The 27,522-nt window shown below is 51.5% G+C and overlaps 1 protein-coding gene across 3 annotated transcripts; it reads left to right on the top strand.

The window, feature by feature from the left end:
• Positions 1-814: 814 nt before the first annotated feature.
• SMAD7 (SMAD family member 7) lies at positions 815-27,388 on the top strand. 3 transcript variants are annotated; one of them, XM_072359427.1, is made up of 5 exons: positions 815-899; positions 1,071-2,691; positions 5,337-5,390; positions 9,497-9,571; positions 25,610-27,388. In XM_072359427.1, exons 2-5 carry the CDS (start codon positions 2,193-2,195, stop codon positions 26,146-26,148), a joined length of 1,167 nt encoding a protein of 388 aa, XP_072215528.1. In that variant the 5' UTR covers positions 815-899; positions 1,071-2,192; the 3' UTR covers positions 26,149-27,388. The 3 variants fall into 3 exon arrangements, with proteins under 3 accessions (XP_072215528.1, XP_072215529.1, XP_072215527.1); XM_072359428.1 differs by having other exon boundaries at positions 828-2,691; XM_072359426.1 differs by lacking the exon at positions 815-899 and having other exon boundaries at positions 1,585-2,691; positions 9,500-9,571.
• The last annotated feature ends 134 nt before the right edge of the window (positions 27,389-27,522 follow it).

The following is a 27,522-nucleotide window of genomic DNA, read 5'->3' on the forward strand; positions in this document are numbered from 1 at the left end:
GTAACATACAGCACGTAACATGTAACATGCAGCATGTGACATGTAACATACAGCAGGTAACATAACATCCTGGAGCACATAGCATTTAACATAGAGCAAAGTAACATCTCACAGCATTGTCATATGTAACATGTTGGCATTAACATAACATCCAGCATGTAACAACGCCATGCAGCGTGGTGACATGTAACAGCATGTAGCATGTAATATCATACTGCACTGCAACATGTAACGTGCCATATAGCATGTAACATCTGGCACACAACATATACTAAGTAGCACACACCACCACACATAACATGTAGCATGTAACAACGCTGCATGCAACCCAGAACACGGAACAGGCAGCACGCGGTGCAAGCAACACAGCACACACAATACGCAGCGCATGGCGTGCACGCAGCCCTGCTGTAACACGCCCCTATGCACGGCAGGAGCTACCCCACACTTCGGGGGCTGGGGGGCCCACCCCATCCCTTAGGGTCACCCCTGGGGACCCCCCCCCCCTCCTATTCCCCCACCTCCCCTCCTCCTCCCGGGCACCCCGCGCCCGCGTTGCGCAAAGGGCCGTCGGATCAGTGCGGGCGGATGGAGATAAATATATAATTCCTTTTTTTTTCCCCTCCCGGAGCGACGCGCTGTCTAGACGCCCACGTGATGGGGCTGCGCGCACGGAGCCGGGGCGGGGGGTGGAGGGGGGGGGTGGGGGAAGAGGGGGGGGGGGGAAAGGGAGGCATTAGAAAAAAAAAGAAGAAGAAAAGGGGCGGGCGCGGCCACAACGCGCACGCACCGTCGCTCCCCCCCCCCCTCCATACACACACACACATACACCTCCCCCCGCGCAAAAATAATTAGGGGAAAAAAAGGCAAAAGGGAAGGACGGAGCCGCGGCGGTGCGGGTGTGTGTGCGGGGAGCGGAGGGGGAAAAAAGGGGGAAAAAAGAGGAGGAGGAGGAAAAATAATCACCGAGAAAAGCCCGAGCGGCTGCGGGGAAGGGGTGGGGGCGCGGGGGGGGGGTGGAGGGAGCCGCGTCCGCGCTTCATTCCGCGCTCCGTTTCTCTCCTTCGCAGCGGCGGAGCGGCGCGGGGACGTCGGGCGGCGGCGACGGGCGGAGCGCAGAAGGGGCTCCGCGGGGACGCGCGATGCTGCTCCGCTCCGCGGGACCGCGACGAACGCGCCGAGGCCGCTCCGCACGTAGGGCCGCCGGGCTCCTTTTTTAATCTTATTTTCCAATTTTTTTTTTTTTTAAGTATTTTTTTAATTATTATTTTTCATTATTTTTTTTTTAACCTCTTTTCCTCCCCCTCCTCTTTTTCTCCCCCTACTCTCTCCCCCACCTCGCCCCGTCCCTTTGCCTCGCCCTTCTCCATTTTTTTCCGCCCCTCTCCCCCCTCCCAGCGCGGTGCGTTGATGGGAGCTGCGGCCCCCGGCAGCCCCAGGACTCCCCCCGGCTCTGTGCTCTCTCCGCACCCGCGCAGGGCCGCCCCCCCCCGCGCGATGCGCCGCGGAGCCGCGCTCTGAAACCGCGCCGATTTCTCCCATTTTCCCTTTTAATCCTTTTTCTCTCCTTTTTCTGAAGGAGAACGGCACCCGCGGCTTCTTCTCTTCCCCCCCCGACTTTTTTTTCTTTTCACCTCTCGCAGCGCGGGCAACCCTTGCGCTGCTCACTCCTCTCCCCAGCCAAGCAAAGCGGAGTGAAACTGCTCCTTTTTCTACCTTTTTTTTCCTTTTATTTTTTTTTTCTTCCTTTTCCTCTCCTTCACTTAGTAAAGGAGAACGGCACCCACGAACTCTCCCCTTACTTACCCGCTTTTTTCTCCCTTTCACCTCGCGGCGCGGTCACCCCTCGCGCTGCCCACCTCCAAGCAAAGCGCCGTAAAACCGCGCTGATTTCTGTCACTTTTTTGCTTTTTTTCCCACTTTTATCTTTTTGTATTTTTAAAGGCGAGCACCACCTTCTCTCCGAGCGCTTTTCCCCCCGCTTTTTTTCCTTTTCACCTCGCGCAGCTCGAGTGCCCCTCACGCTGCGCACCCCCCCGGCCATCAAAGCGCGGAGCCTGGCGCATGCACCACCCCGGCCGGGTCCCCCCCCCGCTCGCCGCTGCCCCCCGCCTCGCCCCGGCTGCCGGCCCCTTCATGCTCGGCGCACGCCATGCCCGTGCCGTAGCCGGGGGCCCCTCCTCACGTCCCGCATGTTCAGGACCAAACGCTCGCTCCTCGTCCGACGGCTCTGGCGGAGCCGCGCACCCGGCGGCGGAGAGGAGGAGACGGGAGACGGCGGAGCGCCGGCCGAGCCTCGTCCGCACTCATGCGGCGGGGGGGGCCGGGGGTGCTGCCCGGCCAAACCCCCCCGCGGGGGCGGCCGGGGGGCGGCGGAGGGCGAGCTGAAGGCGCTGACCCACGCCGTGCTGAAGCGCTGCAAGGAGCGGCAGCTGGAGGGGCTGCTGCGCGCCGTCGAGTCCCGCGGGGCGGCCCGCACCCCCTGCGTGCTGCTGCCGGCTCGCGGAGAGGCGCGGCTGGGAGCGCAGCGGGACGCGCTGCCCGCTCTGGTCTGCCGGGTGTTCCGCTGGCCCGAGCTGCGGCACGGCGCGCCCCTCAAGCGGCTCCGCGGCTGCTGCCAGGCCGACGGCGCGGCGCCCACCGAGCTCGTCTGCTGCAACCCGCACCACCTCAGCCGCCTCTGCGAGCTCGGTAAGGGGCCAGGGGGGAAGGTGGGGGTGCCGCGGGGACGGGAGGAGGATGGGGGTGGAAAGTGGTCGTGATGGGGATGGAGTGCGTCGTGAGGGTGGCGTTAAATTGAGCCGGGGGGCTGGGGATGAAGGCTGTCCGAGGGATGGGTGTCGTGGCGTCGTGGTTTTTGGTTGCTGGTATTCCACGTCGTAACATCGTGTGGTGGGAGTTGACAGATGGGGTATGTCCTAGGGGTGGGGATAGGGATGGAGTTGGTAGAGAATTGGGGATGGAGGTGGTGATGGGGATGGAGTGTGTCCTATGGATTGCGTTAAATTGGGTTAGGGCTGGAGATTATGGTACGGGGCTGGGAATAGAGTGTGTCCTAGGGATGGGGTCTAATGGGGTGAAAATGGAGGTAGTGAATGGAGATGGGGATAGTGATGTGGGGCCTGGGCTGGAATATGTCCTAGGGGTGCAGTATGTCCTAGAGATGGCATTAAATTGGGATGAGGCTGGAGTATGTCCTAAGGATGGGATATGTCCTAGGGTTGGGGTTTATTGAGGTGGGAATGGAGGTAGTAATGGGGACGGAGTATGTCCTAAGGGTGGTATTAAATTGAGATGGGGCTGGAGAATAGTGGTATTAGTGATATGGGGCTGGAGTATGTAATAGGGACAGGGCATTAATGGGGTGGGAATGGAGGCAGTGAAATGGGGATGGGACTGGACGTAGTGATGGAGTTGGAGTATGTCCTAGGGATGGGGTATGTCCTAGGGATGAGGTATGTCCTAGGGATGGGGTATAATGGGGTGGGAACAGAGGTAGTGAAATGGGCATGGAGAAGGAGGTAATGATGGGGATGAGACTGGAGGGGTGGGCGTGGAGTATGTCCTTGGGATGGGGATGGGGTATGATGGGATGCAGATGGAGATGGAGGTAATAAGAAGGGTGGGACTGGGGGTCCTGGTGGGGATGGTATATGTCCTAGGGTTGGGGATGTAAGCAGTGGTATAGGGCTGGAGCTGGGATATGTCTTAGGGCTTGCGTATGTCTTAGGGATAAGGATGATGGAGGTAGTGATACAGGGCTGGAGCTGGGATATGTCCTAGGGGTTGGGTATGTCCTAGGGATAGGGATATAATGGGAATGGTGGAGCTGGGGTATGATGGGGTCCTGGGACTGGGGTGGGGGTATGGCCTGGGGATGAAGATGGTAGTGACATGGGGATGGGCTATGGCCTGGGGATGAAGATGGTAGTGATATGGGGATGGGCTATGGCCTGGGGGTGGGGATGGAGCTAGTGGGACGGGGTCAGGAATGAGCTATGGCCTAGAGATGGGCTATGGTCTAGGGACAGGGATGGAGGTAGCGATATGGGGATGGGGGTGGGTTATGGCCGGGGGTTGGAGTGTGGGGTTGGAGGTAGGGATATGGGGATGGTCTGGGAATGGGAATGGAGGTAGCGATGCAGGGCTGGGGTCAGGGATAGGGATGGGGTTGCAGATGGAGGTGGGGATGGGTAATAGGAATGGGGTAGGGAATCGGGTTGGGGTCATGAATGGGGGTAGGGCTGCAGATGGGATGGGATGGAAGTGGGGAAGGGGATGTGGGAGATAAAGATGCAACCAACTTCTTTCCCTTGGAAACCCAATATCAATAATAATTCTCAGCCCCTCTAAAGCTTTGAGGCGTGGGGCTGTGGGAAGGCAGCGGGGATACAATCAGCTTGTTCCATCTGCATGATGATAACATAATAATTATATAAAAAATCCCCATCTCCAAAACTTTGAAATGTGGGATTGGGGACACTGCCAAGCTTTTCCTCCTAAAAAAAAGAACCCTTAAGAATGATAATCCTCAATCCCCTGCAAACCTGAGGATGTGACGATGGGATTGTGGATGGAGGTGGGGAATGTAGGAATGCGTTGCGAATGCAGACAGCATTTCCCCCCCTAAAATCCCAGGAGAAATGATCATTTTTAAGCCCCCAAACTTGTGGTTGTGGGGTTGGAGGTGGGGGATGTGGGGGATGGGGATGCAACCAACTTATTCACCCTGAAGACCCGATTAAAATGACAGTTCTCAACTTCCAAAAACCTGGGAATGGGTTTGAGGGATCATAGAATGGTTTGGGTTGGAAGTGACCTTCAAGATCATCTAGTTCCAACCCGCTGCTGTAGGCAAGGATGCAACGACTGTAGAGATAATAACAATTTTCCCATCCACACCGAAAAGAAAAGCCAAAACCACTTGGAGATATAGGAGTGGGGTAAGGGAAGGAGATAGGGAATGTATGAATGAGGTCAAGAATACAGCCAACCCCCCATCACCCCCCCCCAACCAAAAAACAAGTACTAAATCCCAGCTCCCCATGCGGGGTCGTAGGGATGGGGGATCCCTCCCCGCACAACCTCCGGACTCTTCGCAATATACCCTTTTTTCTCCTTCTATCCCCCCTTTTCGGTGCCCCCCCCTCCCGGCCCCTCGCCCCCTGCAGACGCTGCCGGCGCCAGCGTCGCTTTGTTTACCCGACGGCCGCCCCGTCCCGTCCCGTCCCGCCCGGCGCAGCGCTGGGAATGCCGCTATCGTATCGCCTGTCGCTCTGTTTGTTCTTTCTCATGGCACAGCTTTTCATTCTCACTCGGCTCTTTTCTCCTCGCAGAGTCTCCCCCTCCGCCCTACTCCAGATATCCCATGGATTTCCTCAAGCCGACGGGTGAGTGCGGATACTGTCTGCAGGGAGGAGGGGAGGGGGGCGGGGGAAGGGAGAAAATGGATTAAAATGGGGGGAAATGGGTTAAAAACAGAGAAGGCTGATAAAAAAATGGGGATGAACAGGTTAAAAGTGGAGGAGAATGGGTTAAAATTTAGCCAACTGATTAAAATGGAGGGAAATGGGTTGCAGTTGGCGAAATTGGGTTAAAAATAAGAATAAGTAGGTTAAAATGGGGAAAATAAGCTACAAATAGGGAAAATTGATTATAATAGGAAAAAAACTGTTGAAAAATGCAAATAAATAGGTTACCAAGGGGGAAAAATTGGTTAAAAATGGAGAAAAGTGATAAAAAATGTGGGAAAGTGCATTGAAAAGGTGGAAGACTTGGTTAAAAGTGGGGATAATCAGGTTACAGATGGGGAAAATGATCATGAATGGGGGAATATTGATTAAAAGTGGGAATAAGTGAGTTAAAAAATGGGAGAAAAAGAGTTAAAAATGGGGGGAAAATTGATTGAGAGTGGGGATAACCAAGGTAAAATGGAGGAAAACAGGTGAAAAATGGAGATAAATGGGTTAAAGTGGAGGAAAATTGAGAGAAAACTGGTGAAAAAATGGGGGGGAAATGGCTTAGAATGGGTTAAAATGGGGAAGGCTGATTAAGAATGGAGGAAAATGGGTTTAAAGTGGGGGTAAGCGGGTTAAAAATGGAGGAAGAGGAGCCATTTCTGGTTAGAAACGTGGGGAAGGCAGCACTGCCTTTGTCACCGCAGCTTTGGGGGCTGCTATGGGACCTTGGCTGCCCCCCCACCCCCAAGCAGTGGGGTGGGAGGAATTTGGTGATGGCTGTGGTGATGGCTGCAGCTCGCAATGAGATGTGACACATGGGTTGGGGGAGGCGTGCAGGGCTGCAGGGGCATAATCCCATCCTGTAGGCTTGGGAAAATGAGGAAGAGTTGCTAAGGGAGAGTCTGGAAAATGGGGTTATTTGCAGCACTGTGTTGGTTGTGGTTGGGTGTTGGGGTGGCAGAGGACACCCAGCTGGGGTTGGAAGCAGCAGTTCTGTGTCAGCTCCTGCTTGGCGGCACATGAGGCTGAGTGGGGGAGGGCTGTGAGTGGGGGTAACCTGGGGGAACCCTCATCCCTGTGTCCCCACATCCTTCTGTCCTTAAAGGTGAGCGTGGCTGCTCAGCGCCCCGTGGTGTTTTTGGAGAGCGGCGCTGGGTTTTTGTTACGGTTTTGCCTACAGTTTGTAGGGTTTATTGCCTTTTTTTTTTTACTTTTTTTTTTTTTCTTTTCCTTTTGGCCTTTTGGAGAGCAGTTTCCTGCAATCACTGCTCTGCACTTCCCTGCCACAATCACTGCTCCGCACTTTCTGGGCCTGGCTGCTGGAGTCGGGATGAGCCCCATGGGATTGACTGGAATTGGCCTTTTCATTTTCAATTGTTGTTTTTTTGTTTTTTTTTCTCTTCAAAAAATGAATGGAGGAAGCCCCAGTGCCTTGGTGAACTGGGTCCTATGTTGGGGTCCCATCCTGCCCCATAGCATGGAGATGTTTTGCTATGGGGTGAAAAAACACAAGGGGAAGGCGAGTGGATTAATGGAGGAGGGGGGTGATGGGAGGCTCAGCATCCCATGCCCTGAGGTCTCTGGGATTGGTGGTTTTGGGACAAGGAGGTGTGATTTCACCTAGATAAGGAGATGCTCCCCCTAGAAGTGTGTGATATCTGGGCCCGTTCCTTGGTAACCTTTGTTTCTCCCCATCCATGGGATTAAAAGTGCTGCGCAGATGGCTCTGCCCTGATGGGTTAATGCTGGGATCAGCCCATGAGCGAGGTTGAACTGTCCCGTCCGCCTCCACTGGGGCCTCTCTCTCAGCAGCACGGCGACATATTTATTCATTAGCAAGTGTTGACATAAGGTAGCAAAATGTGTGTAAACAGCAGAAGCCGCAGAGCAGGAATGTGCCATTTCGAAAGGAAAAGTGATGCGGATCAGCCAATAGGAAGTGATTAACGCTGCCAATCGGAAGCGCGGCAGCAACTGGGTTACTCACCAAAAAGCCCTCTTTTTTTTTTTTTTCCTTCTTTTTTTATTTTTTTTTTCTTTTCCCTTTTGAAAGAAAAGCCCATTTGGCAGTTGAACTGTGACCGCGGGGCGCGTGGAGCTCGCCGTGTGTCGGTGCAGGTGGTTGGGGCTTCCTCTGCAGCTCGGCTTGCACTGGAGCCATGGGATTTTGTGTCCCAGCATCCATCCATCTCCTTGCTGCTCCCTCTGCTCCCACCTTCATGTTGGGGTTTTTGCGTTAGGTCTCAGTGCGTGGCAGTGGGACAGCACAGTGATGTTGACCTGGCATGTCTTTGGATGCAGTGCAGGACCTTGGTGCCTTCATTGGTCGTGGGGTAAATCAGATATTGGATACCCAATATCCCAGCATTGTCTGGGGAGGTGGGAATGTGCTCCCAGTGTTTCTCCACCATAGAATCAATGAGGTTGGAAAGACCTCAGAGGTGAAGTCCAACCTTTGACCCGACCCCACTGTGCTCACTTATAGAGTCATTGAGGAAGGGTCATCGGGTCCAACCATACCATGATGATGGTGATGGAAATATGGAGCTCTGCGTGCCCCCTATGAGCCAACATGGGTTCTGGTGGTGGAGTCTGCTGTGTTGTTGGATTGGCACATGAGGGGCTGTGTTATTGGCTTGAGGAGAGCAGGGCTGGGGCTGTTGTGTTGGAGTTGTCGGGGTGGATTTGATGTTAGTACACTGTGGCTGTTGACCGTACGCCTCAGGGTTGGTCTAGTTGATCTCTTGTAATCCAAGCCATTTTCTGCTTCTCTACAGCTTTGCATAGAACAAGAGCTGTGTTAGGTGTGAGATGTAATCCAAACCAGTACTTTATCCCATGCTTACGTGGGACAGGAGCCGCTGGGATGTTGGCAGTGCCCCCATGGCATTGGTGAGAGCTGGAGGTTGGGTAGTGTCTGGGTAGGAGGTGGCACCTTGTGAGAGTGGGATCTGAGAGCTGTGAGGCTGTGATTAAAGGGGTTCTGTGCCTTTCCTCTGTAGTGTTTTGGAAGGCCAAAGGTCTCATCAGGAACCTGTGGGATGGTCCTGTGTGCAGACCACATCTGTAACCACATCTGTAACCTGAGCAGCTGAAGTTGCCTCAGAGACACAGCTCAGGGGATCTTCTGCCTGGGTTGGAAAGGGTTAAAAACAAGGAGAAAAAAAAAAAAAAGGCAAATTTCTTTAAAGAACAGCAAACACTTGAAGGCATTTAGAGAGTGTATAGTGTGCAGTGTTTCACAAGTAAGTCCATTTCCTGTCTCCTCTATTGTTTTCAGCGTGATTAAGTGTATCCTGTTAAACTGTATATTCCTGTGAGGGCTGCGACTTCACTCTGATAAAAGGAGGTTATGCACACAGCGATGGGGTTTTTTTTGTTGCTGTTGTTGTTTTTAATTTCATTGAGATTTCAGGGATGAAGTCTTGAGAAGTGACTTATCAGTAGGAAAAGAGCATCTGGGCTCTCTTGGTGGCGGCCCTTGTGTTGAGACAGAGCAGCGAGCAAAGGGATGTGGTTAGGGATGTCACCCTGATGAGGCCAGATTCTTCCAGCAACCTGCCAAGGGACTGAATGACCTGTGAGGGCCCTTCCAACCCAACGTTTTATGATCCCATGATCTTACAGCACCCTTCCAACCCAAAATTTTGTGATTCCATGACCTGACGGGTCCCTTCCAGCCAAACCATTCTCAGGTGGCGACTACTTTGGTGCACAAAGCCACAATTTTGGCTGCTCCATCACAAGGACGGCCTGATGTCCTACCCTTGGTGACTCAGATGGAGAGGTGGCCGCCGGTCTGTCATTTGTTGCCGCGCTGTAATCAGCACGGGGCCAGTGATTAAGTGCTGTGCAGAGTCTTGATTGAGGTGATGAGTTAGGGTGGATGCCTCTTGATGAACTGCCTGTGTCTGTGCAGCCAATTAGTAATCGCTTCCTGTTGAACGCTTCGGAATGTGCACACTGCTTGCAGCTTTGCTTGGAGCCTGCAGAGTAATGCATGTACACTGATTCCTTCTTCTTTCCCTCTGCTACAGCAGGTTGTCCAGACTCTGTGCCTTCCTCCACTGAAACAGGGGGAACTAATTGTCTAGCCCCTGGGGGGCTCTCAGGTAAGACATTTCTCCTTGACCCTACTTGGTTGTCTCTATTCGTGTCCTGTTGGGTGCCTTGGCCAGAGGTTTTGGGGGTGTGTTTCATTGGGAAGAGTGTGCTTCGAAGGAGAATCTGGTTCAATTTCACATGCAGAGGATGTGTTGAAATGCTGGGGAAAGCTGTCTATCCCCAGAAGTTGACGTTTCCTTTGTATTCCAGCCTCATGCCCCATTGATTTTGGAGCGAGGTGTGCTGGAAGGTTGAATGGTGTTGGCATTGCTTTGGTCAGGTGCATGTGTTCTTAGAGCAGTATGGTGTCCTTTGCCTGGCAGCAGTGGCAGTGATGTCCTGTCCCTGGGACAAGAACCGTACCTGGTCACTGTCTTGGGCTCTGCTCATTGGGGTTCCGGCACCCGATACTTCATGCTTCTCTGCAGAGCATGTTGAGTTTCTCTTGTTTCCCCACCTCCCACCTCCTTTAGCTTGCAGGTGCCGCCACACGATGTGTTGTTCAGAATGGTTTTCCCAACCCTCCTTAGTTTTTCCCTGTGTGTAAAGCCCCCCATCGCCCTCCCATGTCCCTGGTTGGACTCTGTGTGTTGACGTTGCCAGGATTAAAGCAGTTGTGCCGAGTGTCTGACACCATGTACCTGCATGTCCTCGCTGTGTTGGAAGGTGCTTCCTTTGTTGGGTTGTCCCCCTGGTTTACGGTTCATGGAGCATTGATGCACCACGTTGCCCTGAGATGGAATTCCAGAAACACGTCGGCTGTGCGCACGCGGGGCCGTTCCTCTCTCCAGGAATGGTGTTTGGTGTGGATGTCTTTAAGCCAGCCCCATTTGTTTTTCTTTGGGTGTAATGTATACCCCGGCTGTCATTTGAGAGGGGAGCATATTGTTTGTCCAAGGGCCCTAATGAGAATTAATCAAACAGGGGGAGAGGGAATGCAGCAACTTGTCATTTTTAGCACTGGGTTTTCCTCTTTTTTTCTTGTCATTGGAGCCTTTGGCTTTGGGGAAGAAAAAAAAGGGGTCTGGAAAAAGGAAAGGAGACGAGAAGCAAAACAGCACAATAAGGATGTTGTTAGTTTTGTTTTGGTTGTTGGTTTTTTTTTCGTTTTGTTTTTTTTTTTTTCCTCTTTCCTCCTGAAATGTGCCCATTGCAGAGGGGAGGAGAGAGCTCAGTTCCACAGGATACCACATGAAATAAGCAGAGGAAGCACTCGCTTTTAGCAGGGGGGCTTTCTGCAAGGGCTGGCGATTGATAACATCTCGTCTGGCTGCTCTGTGCTGGAGGGAAGGAGGGAGGGGGCCTGGGCTGCAGGAAATCACCCGGCGTGCTCCCAAGGGCTGGGGGGGGAGGTTGGTGAATGGGATGCACTGGGATTGTGATGGACAAACCCCAAAAAGAAGGCTCCTACCCCCCCCCCAAGTGCAATTTTTGTTTTTATTTTTTATATTCCACACGTTTGGATTATTATTATTATTTTAAATCTAAGGTTTCCTCCCCACCAAGGAAAAAAAAAAAAAAAAAGAAAGCCTGGAAACAGACCCTTTTATGATCATTGCTCACTCTTTTCCCTCCACAAATGTAATTGTAGCCATTGAGCTTAATGAGGAGCTGATAGGAGAGTTGACTCAGGAGGGACACGGTTAGCTACACAGGCTGTGAAACAAAGCCGAGTGCCTCCACATGAAAGAGCATTTGTTTTGCATTTGCTCTGATTTACTGGCATCCCCGCTCTGTGCACAGAAGTGTAGCACTGAAAATTCCCAACTGGAGGGACCCAGTCGAGAAAGGAAAATAAACGCTGCTTTGCAGCAATTCTCTAAAGCCAACTTATTCCTTTTTCTTTTTACCCCTGGCATATTTAAGTTAGCAGAAGTGTGTGTTTGAAGGGGACATTAAGGAGTCAGGGCATTCTCGATGCGCTTTAGGGCAGACGTGGGTTGCAGGTTCCCAATGGCGAAATGCATCCTTCTCTGCTCTTGGAGATCCCAGAGCTTGTGGTGGCCTTGCAATGGGGGGCTTTAATAAAATTGATGAAAACCCATTTTTGTGGGTTTGGAAGCTGGGCCAGGAGGGATGTGATGGAGCACATTGTGAGTGCAAGAACCAAGTTGGATGTGGTTGGGTTACAGTTGGGTACGTGGTGGGTACCAAGTTGGGGAGCAGCTGGGTAGTGGTTGGGTACCGCATTGGGTACAATGTCTACCAAGTTGGGTACCAGTTGAGTAGAAGTTGAGTACTGGTAGGGTACCAAGTTAGGTATGAGCTGAGTAGAAGTTGGGTACTGCTAGGACACCACATTAAGTACCAAGGTGGGTACCAGTTGGGTACAAAGTTAGGTGTCAGTTGAGTACCACTGGGTACCAGTTGGGTACCAAATTCGATACCAGTTGGGTAACAGTAACAGGCAGATGAGTGGCCACATGCAGAACCACAGAGGGATGGGTGGGAAGCTCAGGGTGCCCTCCTATGAGGTGGAGTTGTGTTTTCATGTTGTCAGCAGCAGTGTGGAAGGGGACAGAGTGCGAGGGGTGGGGACAGAGGGAGGGGACACAGCCACATGATGCCTCTGTGACCTAGTTGGCTTCAATTGTAAATGGGGTGGGGGTGGGGGGGGAAAGAAAGAGAAAAAAAGGGTGGGGATAAGGTTTGTTCCAGAGGTCAGAACCAGAGGAGAGAACCTGCGGAGCGTGCGTGCAGCATGACTGGGCATTGTGCAGCATCAGCACAACCACGTCCCCTCATGCTGACCCACGGCACAGCCCTGGCTCTCCCCTCTCCAGCCCTTGTCCCCCACTGTGCTGCTTTGTATGGGACTTCCCTCTTTTTTACCTCTCTTTATTTCTATGGGTAGTTCTTGTGTTGCCCACCGGGATGGTTGTTCCAGATGGTCTTCAGGATCCCTTCCAACCCAAAACCTTTCTGGGTGCTCCTCGTGTTGACACGGAGAGAAAATATCCAGTTGGGGATAAAAATAATTCCTGCAAACAGGAGGCAGAGGGAGGCTCTTCCTGGGTTTGGAGCTTGCTCCCAGCAGATGGGTTTGGTTAGTGCTCTGCTTCCAAACAGAGCACGTGGGGGTGGCTCTGGGGGGAAGTGATGGGCACAACACCCCGAGCAGCCCCAGTTCCGAGTGGGGAGGTCCCAGTATAAGGGTGGGATCTCTGTGAGATGTTGGAGGAGATGGGGAAGGCTGAGTGGAGGTTGGAGGTGGGGAGCAGACGTGGTGTGGTCTGATGGCGCATTTCCTTCAGATCTGCTCCGTCTTGGCGACGTGCAACTGAGTGACATTTCATTATGGGATGGTGGGCAGGCCTGGAATGTTGCACTATGCCTCTGATCCCTGCTGGTATCTGCTCTCAGGGAGCAACACCTTGCCCAGACCCGCAGCTATCCGCCAGCAGTCCCACGTGGCTCCGGTCCCCCCTTCCACCTCCCCCAGCACAGGGTTTATGGCCTTCTGTGAAATGCCTTTATTTACAAACGAGCATTCTATTATAATCTGAAATTGAGACATCTTCCTGTGCAGCTCGGGTTGTATATTTGTCCCAAGGATAAACAATTGCTTGGAATTATGATTATTTTTTTAATTATTATTATTTTCTTTGGTGGTGGTGGTGGGGGGGGGGGAGGGATGGGTCAGTTATTCTTGATTTATTTGTGAGCTTGCGTCTTCCTTTTAAATTTCCTTTTTTTTCCTTTTTTTTTTAATTTTTGGCCACATCCAACGCTGCGTAAAGCTGCTGCACCCTTTCCTCCTGAGCCTCCCAGCAGAGCTTGGCCCCATGCTGCAGGGCGGAGGTTATCAGGGGTTAATGCAGGATGACAGCGCTGGAGCCGGCGTGCTGCAGGCTGCCTGCCAGGCGAGGAGCCTCGGGCTGCTCAGCATCAGCTGACCGCGGCACCGCCGGGCTGGCACCGACTGCTCCTCTGCTCAACAGGGGGGGGGGAAAACTGGTTCTATGGGGCACTCAGCCTGTGGGAGCCCAAAGGCAGTCAGCAACTGTCCGGTGGTGGCTTTGAGCTGCTGTGGAGAAGGGGGGTGTTGGGGATGTGGACAGTGGGCATGTAGGGGGTGAGTCAACAGTTGGACTTGACGGTCTTAGAGGTCTTTTCCAGCTCTAATGATTTTGTGTATCTGCTTAGGGATGTGGTCAGTTGGCGTGGGAGCGGTGGGTTGTTGGTTGGGCTTGGGGATCTTGGAGGCCTTTGGTGTCTTTATGACTGAGTGGGCACGGTGGTGATGAGTTGAGAGTTGGACTTCTTGGAAGTCTTTTCCAACCGTAATGATTGTATGAACCTCTGAGTGGGCATGGTTGGGATATGTCAAGGGTTGGTCTTAGTAGACTTGGAGGTCTTTCTCAGCCTTAGTGATTAGGATGTTCCCCAAGATGTTCTCCCAGGAAGGATTATAATCCAAATGATGGGAATGAATCACCCCATCCTGCTTTCCCAATTACATGATGCCTTGGGGGTGGTCTATACTAAATTGCAGGAGGAATCCCACTCTGTTGCAGCCCCTTACCTTGTTTGCTCTCATCGCACCAAAGGGATCTGGGTTTTTGGGGTGTTTCCCAGCCCCCCTGTGGTGCCAGTGTGGTGGTGATGGTTGGATGGTTACACTTTGTCATCTCAGAGGTCTTCTCCAACCTCGGTGATTCTGTGAGTCAGAATGGTAGGGATGGGTTGACAGTTGGACGTGATGGTCTTAGGGGTGTTTTCCAACCTTAATGAGCAGAATCAAAGCATTATAAAATTGCTCAGGTTGGAAAAGACCTTAAAGATTATCAAGTTCAACCACAACCTGACCATACTGCCCTAACCCTTAACAACCCTCAACTAAATCATGTCCCTGTGCAGATTTTGTGATTCTATGTGGCTTTGGGGTCGTTGAGTTTTCTCCTCTAGCCTGGAGCTTTTGGGGGGAGGAAGGAGGGTAGAAAAGTGGATTTGGAAGCATGGAGTCGGGGAGGGGTGTGCGCCTGCACTGGCAAACAACCCAAACCACTCTCTGCTTGCAAAATAAAATGTCCCAATGAGTGGCGGAAACCCGATCGTTGGGGACACTGAAACCGAGACAGGACACAAACACTCGTACGGGGCCGGAGCCATTCCATCCCCACTGTCTGCGTGCAGGTATCAGTTACACTATGGGAACAGTGACAGTAACCCCACACACCGACTTGCCATGGGTCACTGGGGCTGCGCTTCCAAACACCAGCACTTCCAGCATGGTGGTTGGGTGTGCATGGCAAACACAGGAGCATGGGGATGCATCAGGGTCCACAAACCCCCTCTTTGACACAGGGCAGACATTGGGAGCCAGGCCTCGTATGGTGCCAACCCCCGGCAGATTGAATGACCCACGCCGCAGCCTGGCCGCCCGCCCACTGTCACAAAGGAGCTTCCTTCCCAGTTTATTTTCAGCGCAGGGATATTATTAACTGCTGAGGCACGGTCTCTGTTTTAGTGTCGCCGTGCAAAGTAAAAAAAAAAAAATCCACTTCACATGAACAGCCTTCTTGTCCAAATCCCATTGGTCTGTCCCCAGACGGCCGCTGGCTGCTCTTGAGGAATAGGGTGGCAGTGGGAATACTGTTAATGCCACCCGGTCTGCCCTTCTCTCTCATTGCTTCTTGCTTTTGTTATTTTTTTCTCACTGGTTTTCGGGTCGCCGTTGAAGTGCGTGATGATAACTTTCACCCTGTTAACGAACAGGAAACATTGGGACAGGGCAGGAAATTACATCAGGCTTTAGGTGAAAAGAGCCAAGAAGGGGGAAAGGAAAAAAAAAATGCAAGAAAACAGTGTTATTAGTGAAGGGAAGAAAGTGCCAAGGAGGAGGAGAAAGGAGAGAGAAGCAGAGAAGGAGGGGCGCAGCCCCACGGAGCGCAGCTTGCAGCCGGAGAGCTCTTGTTTTATTTTCATTATGTTGAAAAATATTTTACTAGCGGGGTCACCTCTGCCCGTGTGCTCCACCTCAGTGCACGGAGGGATCGTTTCATGGCTGCTCTCAGCTTCCTTCCCCAAACGGTGAGGCCAGGGAAGCACTTGGCTCGGAGGAGAGTTTTGGTTTGGCTGCTCAGCTCTCCAAGCTGGTCCCCACCCAGCGTCATTATCTTGGTTTTAACTTGCAAAAAGGTTAAAGAAAAAAATAAATAAAAATAGAGAGGGAGCAGCTCGGTAAGAGCTGGCTCAGCCCTTCTCTACCCTTCTAACCTCACTGCCTAGGATCCAGCATGGCTCTGAGTCCTGAAGTTGAGTCCATGGTGTTGGAGGATGAACCTGGGGGCGGGGAGATGAGCTCCTTCCCTTGTGTCCCTCATCCCAGCTGGTTGGGGGAGTCAGCACCTCATTTCTTGCGCATTTTCCCCCTTGGTCTCCTCTCCCAGTTTCCAAAATCTGCTGTCCATTTTTCCCCATTTTCTCTTCAATCTCTTCTCCTGCTTTCCCATCCTCAGTGTCCCATCACTGTCCCAGCTCATGAGCACCCATAATCACCTTGGAGATAGAGTGGGGCATCCAGCATGTGTCACAACCCTTTTCTTGACAGCCTCCGTCCCCGCAGGTGTTTGAGAACCAATTTGGGTGGTTTGAGGTTGGGCTTTGGGATCTTGAAGGTCTTTTCCAACCTTGATGATTCAGTGACTCTATGAGTTGCATTGACTTTTTAGGGTGAGGCACAACCCTTCATGATCTTCCAAGGCATACTCTTTGTGCGGGGCAGGTGGGAAGGCAGATTTCTCCCCAAAACAAATGGTTCCGGCTGTTGGAGTGTTGTTGAAAGCACATGCATAGATGTGTACATAATAAGGGAGCCGGAGCTGATGAATAGTAATTTTCTTTCTGAATAGATTCTGTTTGTAGGGTTGCCAGCGCTGATTCAATGAGCGCCAGCTCACGGCGGTGTGCCTTGTGGCCACGTGGCTCCATGGGGCAGAGCTGCTTCATATCCCATCCCATCCCCTCCATCCCAAACCTCACAGATCGCCATTTTTAAGGCTGAGAAACATCGATCTGGGGAGGTGAGGGAAGTCCAAACACATTCTGCTTTTACAGCCGGGGGAGTTGGCTCTTGCTCTGTTGACTCGTGCTGACGAAACCAGTGGCGCTGCCTTCAGGATGCTACAAATTCCTGGGATGTGCCACTGGTGGGAAGGTCCTGGTTACTGCATAGGGAAACTCCATAGGCTGTGGAGCCCTGTGGGGTTGCTGCGCTCTCAGTTTGCGGGGCAGGGGACTGACTAACCCCATAAAGCCATCCTGTGGGCAGGAATCGGATAGCAGCAGTTTTATTTGGAAAAGGAGTGGGGAGCTGAGGTTACATCACTGTGTTTGAAGCGATGGATTCGTTTTCTTTGGAAGCCAGGCTGAGACGCTGGAGCTCACGAGAAGGAACAAACCCATAAATCTTCACGCCCAGAGCCCTGCGGGTTTGCTGTGCTTTGTCACAGCCCCACAAGAGCCAGCGTGGAAAATTGTGTTGCGGTGTCACCGCCGTCACCTGCGGCTTCTGGGGCGGGAGGAGAGAGGTTTGGGGCTGGGGGGATGGCACAGTGCATGGGATGTGGGGACAGGTGGCCCCAGTGCCACTGTGCTGCTGGGCAAAGCTACCTCCAGCATGGAGCAAGCAGCTGTTGGGGGTTCTTCTGGGAGCAAGCAGGTTTTGGGGGGAGGTCCACCCAGGAGCAAGCAATTTTGGGGAGGGCTTCATCCATGAGTAAGTGGCTGTTGGGGTTTTTCACCCCTGGGTGCTTTGTGACTAAGGACAAGCTGTTGGCCCCAACCACACCAACCAGGGGTGCCAGCTCCACTGCAGTGCTGGGAGGGTTAATTGCTTAACGAACATAATATTCTCTCTAATTGCTCCACATTATTAATCCCAAGCAAAGAGGCGCAGGGAGGGCTGCACAGCCGGGCAGCTCCCCGCCTTGTCAGCTCTAGCCAAGAACCCTTCATCAGCCCTCTTTCTCTTGGTTGGCCAACATGGGGGTTCCATGCAGATCCATCCATCCATCCATCCATCCGTCCATCCCCATGTCCCATCTCCATTGAGCACCAGGGCTGTGCCACGTGCTCCTAGGAGCGGCCGTGATTAGATTACGGAGGCAGACAGCAGTAATGATTAACTCGCTCCGTCTGCGCGCTGTCTCCAGTCTGGCGCGGGGTGCTTTTCCCCCTCGCAGGGCCCTGGCCCCGCGGCGGCGATGAGGCTGTAAAGCCAGCCGGGAGGAATGAGGGGGGAGAGGGCCGCTCTGCAGCGGATCCGGGAATGGAATTTATTGGCAGGAATGCAGTAAATGCTCCAAATGCCAGCCCCGCTCCACCGTTTTCATAATGGTTACGCAGCGGGGCCGGCGGGGGCACGGTGGCGTGAAAAGGACTTTTGTTCCGCGTTTCCATGTTTTGCAAAAGCCTCTCCCTGCCCTCTAGGAAGGAACGCGGCGCAGGGTGGGTGGTGGGCTTCTTTTTGGTTTTGTTTTATTTTTATTTTTTAAGGGAAATGTCTGTTTTTGCTCCTGCAGTAACTTTGGGGAGAGCTGCAGGTCAGCGTGTTGCGGGGAGGGGATCTCGTTGTGTGTGTGTGTGTGTGTGTGTGTGTGTGTGTGTGGAATGCACTCAGGAACAGATCCCAGCACACATCTGGGTGTTGGGTATCTGTGTGGAAATAGTGCCCCGCTCTGCTCCAGGTTTAGGAGGGCTTTTACAGCCCTTCTAGCATGCAGCCTGTGTAGCTCTACGTTGTTGGTGTGGGATCACACATGGGCAGCCCCCCGTATCCCTGTGCTGGAACCCAGTTCCCCAAGTTGTGGGTCACGGTTGAGTTGCTGGTGATGGGTGGAGGCTGGGCTGGGTGGTCTTAGTGGTCTTTTCCAACCTGAATGGTTCTGTGATCTGGGAGAGTAAGGGGCTGTGCTGGGGAGGGCCATGACCTGCCAAGTCTTTGGTGGCTGCGATTCATGCCTGTGCTGGAAGGGTGATGGGCAGGGTGCTGTCACCAAGGCAGGGGTTTTGGCAAGCTCCGGGCTGGTTTGCCAGGAGCCAGGAGCTCTTTGTGTGCTGGTTTCTCCCTTCTCTGAAGGTCTCTGGGTTGGGTTGAGGTGCAGAAGGGGCGTGCCCTGCTGGATACTGGAGGAGAGGTGTTGGCTCACCAACAGGGTCTGGGGCCGGTACCACCCCAAAGTGGTTGGTGTTGAAGGAATGTGGGGATGTGGCACACAGGGACATGGTCAGTGGGCATGGTGCGGGTGGGCTGGGGTTTAGTCTGGGTTGGTCTTGGGGGTCTTCAATTCTGATGATCCTATGGTTCTTTTTAGGGTCATGGTCAGTGGGCGTGGCGGTAGGGTTGGTTTAGGGTTGGGCTGGAGGATCCTGGAGATCTTCTCCAACTGTAGAGGTTCTGTGATTCCGTAATTACTGGGGTTTGCTGAAATCTCCCATAGTGGCATTAAAATGGGGTCTCACCTGCTTAATACAGAATGCACTGCTACAGCATCCTGGAGCCCTTGGGATGCAATAGTACACAAATTGTGCCAAAGGGGTCTTGGGAGGGAGTTGCATTAGGATGCAGCACATCTCATTGTTTTGGCTTGAACCCCCTTGGACATTCCTTCCTATCCCGGGGGTTGTCCCTGTCCCCATGGTGGGGGGAGGGGGATCCTCCTTCCCACCCCATCCGGGCAGGTCTTGGTGCAAGGCACAGAGGGGAGGAGGGATTCCCATTCTGGTGCTTTGAGAAGAAGGAGCAAAGTTTCCCACACCTTTGAGGGGTGCAGCAGGAGAGGCAGATAAAGAAGGTTCTTTAAATTAAAACTTCAAAAATAATTAGTCTGACTGTATACTAAACAACAGCAGAGAGGCCCATTTACTGTAAATATTATGAATGGATTTGGCTGCCTTCTCCATCCCCGCCCTTCCTCTAAGGCTTTTCTCTGAGCTGAGTCGAAATTCGGCCTTCAGACAGCGCACTACTCTATAATTTGCATGGCTGATGAGGCCCTGAGCCTGGTGCAGAGGAAGCTGGAGTCAGCTGGCTCCGCTCTAACCGCTGCAGACGGCAGACGGGCGCTTCTGGGGTGTGCATGGGGATTTTTTTTCCCCTTGTGCTGCAGCAGGCTCAGCCCAGTGGCTTGGAAAGAAAATGGGCACAAAGAAGGGTTCTTCTCTTCTCGGGTAATTTTTAGCCATGGTAATTGATTAATCGCTGTAATTAGACAGTAGCAGTGACTAATAGGATGTTTGTGAATCAGATTTCTGGGTTGGTGGACTCCGTGAACCCAGGAGTTTCACTTGTGTTCTTTCTTTGCTGTCCCATTAGTGTGCATTGCAGGGTTTCGTTTCTTCCGTCTGTGCTTGAATTAAGCCCCAGTGTTTGGGGACAGGTTCCAGCTGGGCACTCCAGGAGAAGGGTGGCCCACAGTGCCCCTACGTTGGGCTGGAAGCCATAGGAGATGTCCTCAGGGACCCGCTCTTTCCTCTTCCCACCCCATTTTTGTCCTGATTTCATGAAGGAGTTTTGCTGCGCTGGTAAAGGTAATGGGATTTCTTGCTTGGGTCTCCATGGGATGCCTGGATATGGAGTTCCCATGGGATATGGCACAGAGCGCTTCTGTTAATGCATCACACACTGCTAAATGAGTCTAAACCATAGTCCTGCTTGGAAACATTGGGAAATCCCAAACTCTGTCCTGCTTCTGTGAACAAAACTTGTGATGGTTTGGATTTTGATACAAGGTTAACTTATTTTGCTGGAATGGAGGAGCAATTAAAACATTTGGGTGGGCAACTCTCTGATAAATTAAATAAACTATCTGTAGGCTCTTTAGCTGGCATCATTGCTGTATAGGTTGGGTCATAAGAACAGCCTAATTAGACAGAGACACTGCCCGTAAACCGTTGACAAAGGTCTAGCCTGTCTATCCGCGGATTAAGGGCTCCCTAAGCACCCACTGACACGATGGGCTGGAATGGTTCCTGAAGGGATGTCAGGGTCTACAGTGTCAATAATCCGCAGATTAAGAGCTCCCAAAGCATGTGTTGGTCTGACTGAGTGTCGTGGTGTTTTAGGGCCTTGGTTCCTTGTCTGGGAGCATCCCTGGGGGGGTTGTTGCTGTGGAGTGGAACACACGAGGATCTCTCAGTTTGCCTTACAAAAACCATGCCAGCCATCAAAAGCAAGGGAGCTGATGCACAAAAGGGTTGGGGTAAATGTTCCCTTGGGCGGTGTCTGCCCACAAGCTCCAGGAAAGGCACAAAGACCCTTTTCTGCAGTAGAGTGTGCCCTTTAATTTGGATTTCTCTTTGCTCTTGCAAGTCATACCTGGAAATCGGTCTTTGAAGGGCTTTTCTAGATTTTGGGTTTTGGGGTTTTTTTGTTTGTTTTTTCCCCCACCCAATGACCTTGTGAGTGGCCTGAGAGAATAGGAGGGAAGGCATGCTGCCTGTTCCCTTAGGTTTGACTAGCTCTGGGCTTGCTTAGTGTTCTCCTTGATTAGGTTCTCGGTGGGTCCTTGAAGAAGGGCTCTGCCAAATTCATCCTTTTTCTGTCCCTACTGTCTAGGTTAGGTGCCTCCATCCCTTCCATTTCAGTGAACAGCAGAAGATGGGGGGGATGGCCCAGTCCTTGGCTCACCAGTGCCTCTCGAGGTCAGGCAAGGGGGATTATTGGGTATGATGTGCTGAGCTCTGTCTCAGCCTCAGACCTGGCCAAATGACACACTGTGCTGACACCAGCCCAGCCCTTTTTTTCTTTTTAAGCTCAGATGCCCTCCACGTGTGCTGACATAAAGGAGGAGGAGCATTTGCTTCATCTGGTCTCAACACTCAGTGCATGTGTTAATTTATCTGCTGCTGTTGTTCCCACTGGGATACCAGTCATGGGTTTGGGGTCACCACCTACCTATTCCTGTTGGGTTATGGTCATGGGTATGGGGCCGCTGCCTACAGTTCCCATTGGGATATGGTTATGGATATGGGGCTACCACCTACCAGTTCCTGTTGGGATGTTGGTCTTGGTTATGGGGCCACCACTGTGAGTGGGTTGGGTGAAGGTACCCCAAAATGGGCAACCCTTTGTGGGAGCCCTGTCAGGGCTGGTGTTTGGTGGGAAATCCCAGCCCAGACATCTGAGAGGAATGCAGGAGAGGAGGGGGGTGTGGTGGCAGGAAGAGCATGGAAAGACCCTTGGGGGCGCAGCTCTTCAGCCAGTCAATCTCTGCAGTTCAAACACTTCTGCAGTTGGGTAATGTAATTAACGCATAGTTGTAACATCACTGGGAAAAGATCCAATTAGGGGCATTTAAAGGCCTAATCAGGAGCAGTGGTATTCCCAGTTCCAAATAGCAGTGACGATGATGCAGATAGCTCCTGACTGGATCAGGTGGGAGCAGCTGGGCTGGCCCACAGCGCAGTGTGTGCTCAGCTTGCTGTTTTCATTAGAAGTCGCTTGATTACAGGAAAACCTTTAGCTATGTCAAAACAAAACAGAGCAAAACAAAAGCTCCCCTTCCCACCTCCCCCCGCTGGTGTTTGTGAACTTGGCACCGAGACAGGGCTGAGAGCTGGAAACCTACAGAGGCCTTGGCTTCTCCGCCTCTGGGCTGCAAAAGTTGCTTTAAATTCCACCTAAATTCCCTCTTCTGAAGAGAGCTGAGGAGGCTCAGTTCTTCCACAGTGAAAAAGAACTTTTTCTTCCTCCTGCCCTCATTTTCCGTTATTTATTTGCTCTTTACAGTAAGTTTGCACAATGGCCTTGGTCCTGATGGGCCCCCAGGCAGCTGTCGTGCAGCCATAGAAAATAATAATAAACCACCGATAGCAGCGAATGGAGGGGCACTTAATAATGAAATGAGGGCATGCATGTTTCCAGCATTGAGCAGCAGCATTGTTTGCTGGGATGTGGGAGCGCTCGGAGCTCGCTGGGACTCCTCCAGGCATTTAGCTTTGAAGGGATGTGTGTGCTCCAAGGAGCTCGTAAAAGCCGTGGTTTTAACTCAATACAAGAATCCTAAAGAGCTGCTCAGCCTTTGGCATCCTGGCTGTACAACAGCCCTGGTGGCCTGAGGGAGATGTGGCCACAGATTTCCCAGGATTCGGCATCTTTGTGCCACAGGTTTTCCAGTATAAATAAATAAATATATGTATATATATATGTATATATTGCCACTAACTTCCCAGGATTTGGGGTTTTGTATTGAAAAGTTTCAAAGATTTTCTTTTTCCCGCACAAATTGGCCTGAGTTTGTGTTTTTGCATTAGTTTGCAGTAGGGTTCACTGCTGAGAAAGGGCCTGGTCCCAGCCATGGCAATGGTTTCCTTGTGGTAGGTGGCATGGAACCATGAGATGAACGCGTTGTGGTGTTTTGGGGGTATTATTTGAATCATAGAGTCATTGAGGTTGGACCTCTGGGTTCATCAGGCGCAGCTGTCAACCCATCCCCACCATGCCTACGCACAGAGAATGAAGGCTGGAAAAGGCCTCTTTAATATCAAGTCCAACTACTGACTCCCCATCTTGCCCAGTCATGGAGTCATAGAATCATTAATATTGGAGCAGATCTCTTAAGGTCATAAGTCCAACCATCAACCAGTCACGACTGTACCACAGTGATCAGAGAAACATGAAGCTTGGAGAAGACCGCTAAGGTCATCCATTCCAATTGCTGGCCCATCTTCACCATACCCACTTACAGAGTCATGAAGGTTGGAAAAGACCTCTAAGATCCCCAACTCCAGCCCACCCCCACCATTCCCACTGTCCGTGTCAACAGTTGCCACATCTCTATAGTTCTTGGCCACCTCCAGGGCCATTCTCACACCTCATTATGCTTGTGGCCATTGCCACAGAGCAGAGAGAGCCTCTTGGGGAACAGATGTCCATCAACAGCATCACTTCATCACTTTTTCCTTCTTTCTTATGTCCCGCTCTCTTGCCCCAGTGACGCCATTGGCTTTTCCCATTCATTCATTCAGTGGGAAACACTGGTGCCAAAAAAAGAGGGGAGCAGGGAGGTCCCGGCAGTGGTGAGAAGCAGCACCACTGGGGCTGGCAGAGGGCCTGGCCTTGTGTGATTCCCATGGCTGCTGGAACAGACAACCCAGCCAAAAGTGGAGCCCGTGGGCGGAAGGCGCTGTGCCGTATTTACACCGTGCGGTCCAGAATCCCGGATTACCTAAGCCTTGTCCGTGAGGTCTGCTCACCCCATGCCATTGAAAACCCGAGTGGGATTCATTCATGAGCTCCAGCCCTCCACAGAGCTCTGTTCATTCATCGCCAGGGCGGTTGGCTTCTGCTTTTTTTTTCTTTTTAATATATTTTTATTAATGCAATTAAATACCTCTTTGTACGCTGGGCAGAGCCGCTCATTAAGGGGTCTTCTCAAACGCAGGCACAAACACGGGGTGAAAAAGGCCTTTCTGCCCCTCTTTCCCCCCCCCTTCCCCACTCCTGAAAGGGATGCTTTTATGTTAAAGAAAATAAACAGAGGGATTTTAGCGGGGTTCAACAGCTTCTGCAAAATTCCCTCCACCGCTATAAAGCAGAACGCATGCGAGCTGCAGTGGCTGCACTTACTATGGGGGATAATAGGGGGGAGGGAGTCAGAGGGGGTTGGATTTTTATATTTATTTATTTTTACAACCTAGCTTTGCTTTCCCGACTCTTCAAGCAAACGGCGAGTTAAAACACCTCAAAATATCAAATATAAAATGAAAAAGTAAATAAAAAACAAGCCCACGGGGAAGGTGCGGCAAGGGGGGGGGTGGGGAGGGCACAGCAGCATTTACATCACCCCACATAGCTCTGTTTTTTTTTGGGGGGGGGGGGATGGAAAAACACCCTCCCAGGGGTGTTTCTTGCTGCACCATTCCCCTCCCAGCCCCCCCCAGGACACTCTCCTTATGGGGCCATGACCCCCCATGGCTGTGTGTGACTGCAGAACTCTGTTCCTTGCTGGCACTGAAATGAGAAAATAATGAACGCTGCAAGGCTGTCGGTTCTGGAGCTGCTTTTTGTTGTTGTCTTTTTGTTGTTGTTGATTTAAAAAATGCCGGTGCTGGAGGAGCAGCAAGAAGTCGTAGGTGAAAGACACAGAAAATAGTGAAAACAGAGACATTAAGGCTTGGGGTGGGGTGTGAGGGAAGGGGGGGTGCTGCTGGGTCACCCCCATACTTTCCTGCAGCCTGGTTGCATGTTGGTATTTTTAAGTGCAGTTATAGGGTTGAATGGTTCCCAGATCCCAACATGCCTGCAAAGGCCATGAGGGATTACAGAACAGCACCAGGTGCAGATGCTGCGTTGAGGAAGGGGGTTTGGTGCTACTCAGCTCCCCTGGCCCTTTCCTCTGCTGTCAAAAATCCCCTGAGGATGGCGTGGAGATAAGGGCAAAGGGAACTAAGTTTTGGGTGGCTTTTGGGGTGTTTTTTCTTAACAGCACATAGCTTCTGGCCTACACCTGACTGCCATCCACTAGGTCCACCCTCACCTGGCCCCATGAAAGCCTCAAAATGGGGCAGCTGAGCCCAGGGGTGGTGTCCCTTGAGCTGCTTTTGGAACTACGTCTTGTTTTATCACGCTGCCTCTGCACAGTGGGTGATAATTTGTTCCTGGAGATGGGCTGTAGGGTGTTTGGTTGCACCCTTGGTAGGCTCAGTGATCACAGAATCATCACAGAACGGTGGAACCACAGAATGGGGACCTAGATGGTCATAGAACTGGAAGATGGTTTGGTTGGAAGGGTCCTTGAAGATCACAGGAGTGGAGAATGGTTGGATTGGAAGGGACATCAAAGATTATGGATGGATTGGGTTAGAAGGGACCTTAAAGACCCTCAGATTCTCACCCCTTGCCACGAGTAGTGCCATCTCCCACCAGACCAGGTTGTCCAAGGCCCCATCCCGCCTGGCCATGGGCAACTCTAGGGTGCTGAGGTTGTCGGGGTATGTTTGGAGAGCACTGTGAAGGGGTGGAACTCATGGCATTGCATCACTTTGGGATCCTAATGTCCCCACAGTTCTCAATTTCTCCATCTTTTTGTCTCCCCCCATAGATTCACAAGTTCTTCAGGAGTCAGGGGATCACTCACACTGGTGCGTGGTGGCATACTGGGAAGAGAAAACGCGCGTGGGTCGGCTGTACTCTGTCCAAGAGCCCTCCCTGGATATCTTCTATGATCTACCTCAGGGGAACGGCTTCTGCCTTGGGCAGCTCAACTCGGACAACAGAAGCCAGCTGGTGCAGAAGGTGCGCAGCAAGATCGGGTACGGCATCCAGCTCACCAAGGAGGTGGACGGCGTGTGGGTCTACAACCGCAGCAGCTACCCCATCTTCATCAAGTCGGCCACACTGGACAACCCCGACTCCAGGACGTTGCTGGTGCACAAAGTGTTCCCGGGTTTTTCCATCAAGGCTTTCGATTACGAGAAGGCGTACAGCCTGCAGAGGCCGAACGACCACGAGTTCACGCAGCAGCCATGGACTGGATTTACCGTGCAGATCAGCTTTGTGAAGGGCTGGGGCCAGTGCTACACCAGGCAGTTCATCAGCAGCTGCCCGTGCTGGTTAGAGGTTATTTTTAATAACCGATGACACGAGACGGAGCAGACTCATGACATTTATACTACTTTGCTGCTATTACTTCCTTCTGAGTGCTTGCTTTTCATGCAACCTTTTTGTTTTTGTTTCGTTTTGGTTGTTGTTTTTTACCGCCCCCTCCCCCATTCTGAGAAATAGCTCGTGGAAAGATTTTCGCCCGGGTATTTTGATAAATAGAGCTATTTTTTAGAAGTGCAAACGACCAATAAGGAGGGCATGTGGGGCAGATCACATATGATAATCGTTTCCCACTTCCCAAAGGATTATCCCATGTGATGAATGGGTTGGGAGCCACTTGCTCCTGGGTAGCGTGGTGGGATCCCTGTATTTCTCATGCCCTCTCCCCATCCCAATGCTGGTGGCGCCCAAGTGATATTGCTCCCCAGCAGTGGTGCACAAACTTCCCACCAGGTCTTACCCCACCCGTGTCATTTTTGCCATTGAGTTTTCTCATTGGGTCGTCACTGTTGTTGGGTTCGCATCCCACCCGCCCATCTTTCCATGGCGTTTTTTATCATCAAGGATTGATACAAGAGGAGAAAACGACAACGAAGAACCCACGCGTGGCCCATGCTTTGCAGTTGGAGCTGAGTTGCGACGTAAGCCTAGGGAATAAAAAACAAAACAACAAACAAACAAAAAAACAACACGAAGCAAAACAAAACAAAAACAAAAGAAAAATGGGGAATATAAAGCGTCGAGGGTAGTTGGTCTGTCGGAACCTGTTGGATCAGGTTATCCCAGTGCCATCGTATCCGAAGACGTCGTTGTGCTTTCATTTCTTCTTGAATTCATACACACGTATGATACTTTTACACTGTTCTTAGCTCAATGAGCATGTTTAGACCTTAACATAAGCTATTTTTCTAAGTACAAAGGTTTAAATGAACAAGAGAGCATTCTCATCGGAACTTTGGCATCGTAGTGCTTTGGAAAGAAGACACACAGACACACACAAAAAAAGGACTCCTAAAAAAAAAAAAAAAAAAAACAACAAAAAAAACCCTGAGATTTATTAAAGAAAAAAAAATGTATTTTATGTTATATATAAATATATTATTACTTGTAAATACAAAGACGTTTTATAAGCATCATTATTTATGTATTGTGCAATGTGTATAAACGAGAAAAATAAGAGAAGATGCACTTTGCTTTAATATAAATGCAAATAACAAATGCCAAATTAAAAAAAAAAAAAAAAAGAAAAGAACACGAGATTGGTGGATTTTTTTTCCTATGGGTGTTCTCATCCAGATGAATGTTTTGTTTTGTTTTGTTTTTTTCTAAAGGATTTTATGTTCCATGAAAAAAATAAAAACATACACTTGACCCTCGTTGCGGAGTGGCTTTGTTAGAGGTGTGGAGGAG

The sequence above is a fragment of the Excalfactoria chinensis genome, chromosome Z (genome assembly GCF_039878825.1).
Source record: "Excalfactoria chinensis isolate bCotChi1 chromosome Z, bCotChi1.hap2, whole genome shotgun sequence".
Lineage (NCBI taxonomy): Eukaryota > Metazoa > Chordata > Aves > Galliformes > Phasianidae > Excalfactoria > Excalfactoria chinensis.

What these genes read in the sequence shown, in the direction of transcription:
- SMAD7 (XM_072359427.1), top strand. Translation starts at nt 2,193, where the DNA reads ATGTTCAGGACCAAACGCTCGCTCCTCGTCCGACGGCTCTGGCGGAGC. An exon ending in CAGCCGCCTCTGCGAGCTCG is followed by an intron (nt 2,692 to 5,336) that starts GTAAGGGGCCAG and finishes TTCTCCTCGCAG; the next exon opens with AGTCTCCCCCTCCGCCCTAC. An exon ending in AGCCCCTGGGGGGCTCTCAG is followed by an intron (nt 9,572 to 25,609) that starts GTAAGACATTTC and finishes CTCCCCCCATAG; the next exon opens with ATTCACAAGTTCTTCAGGAG.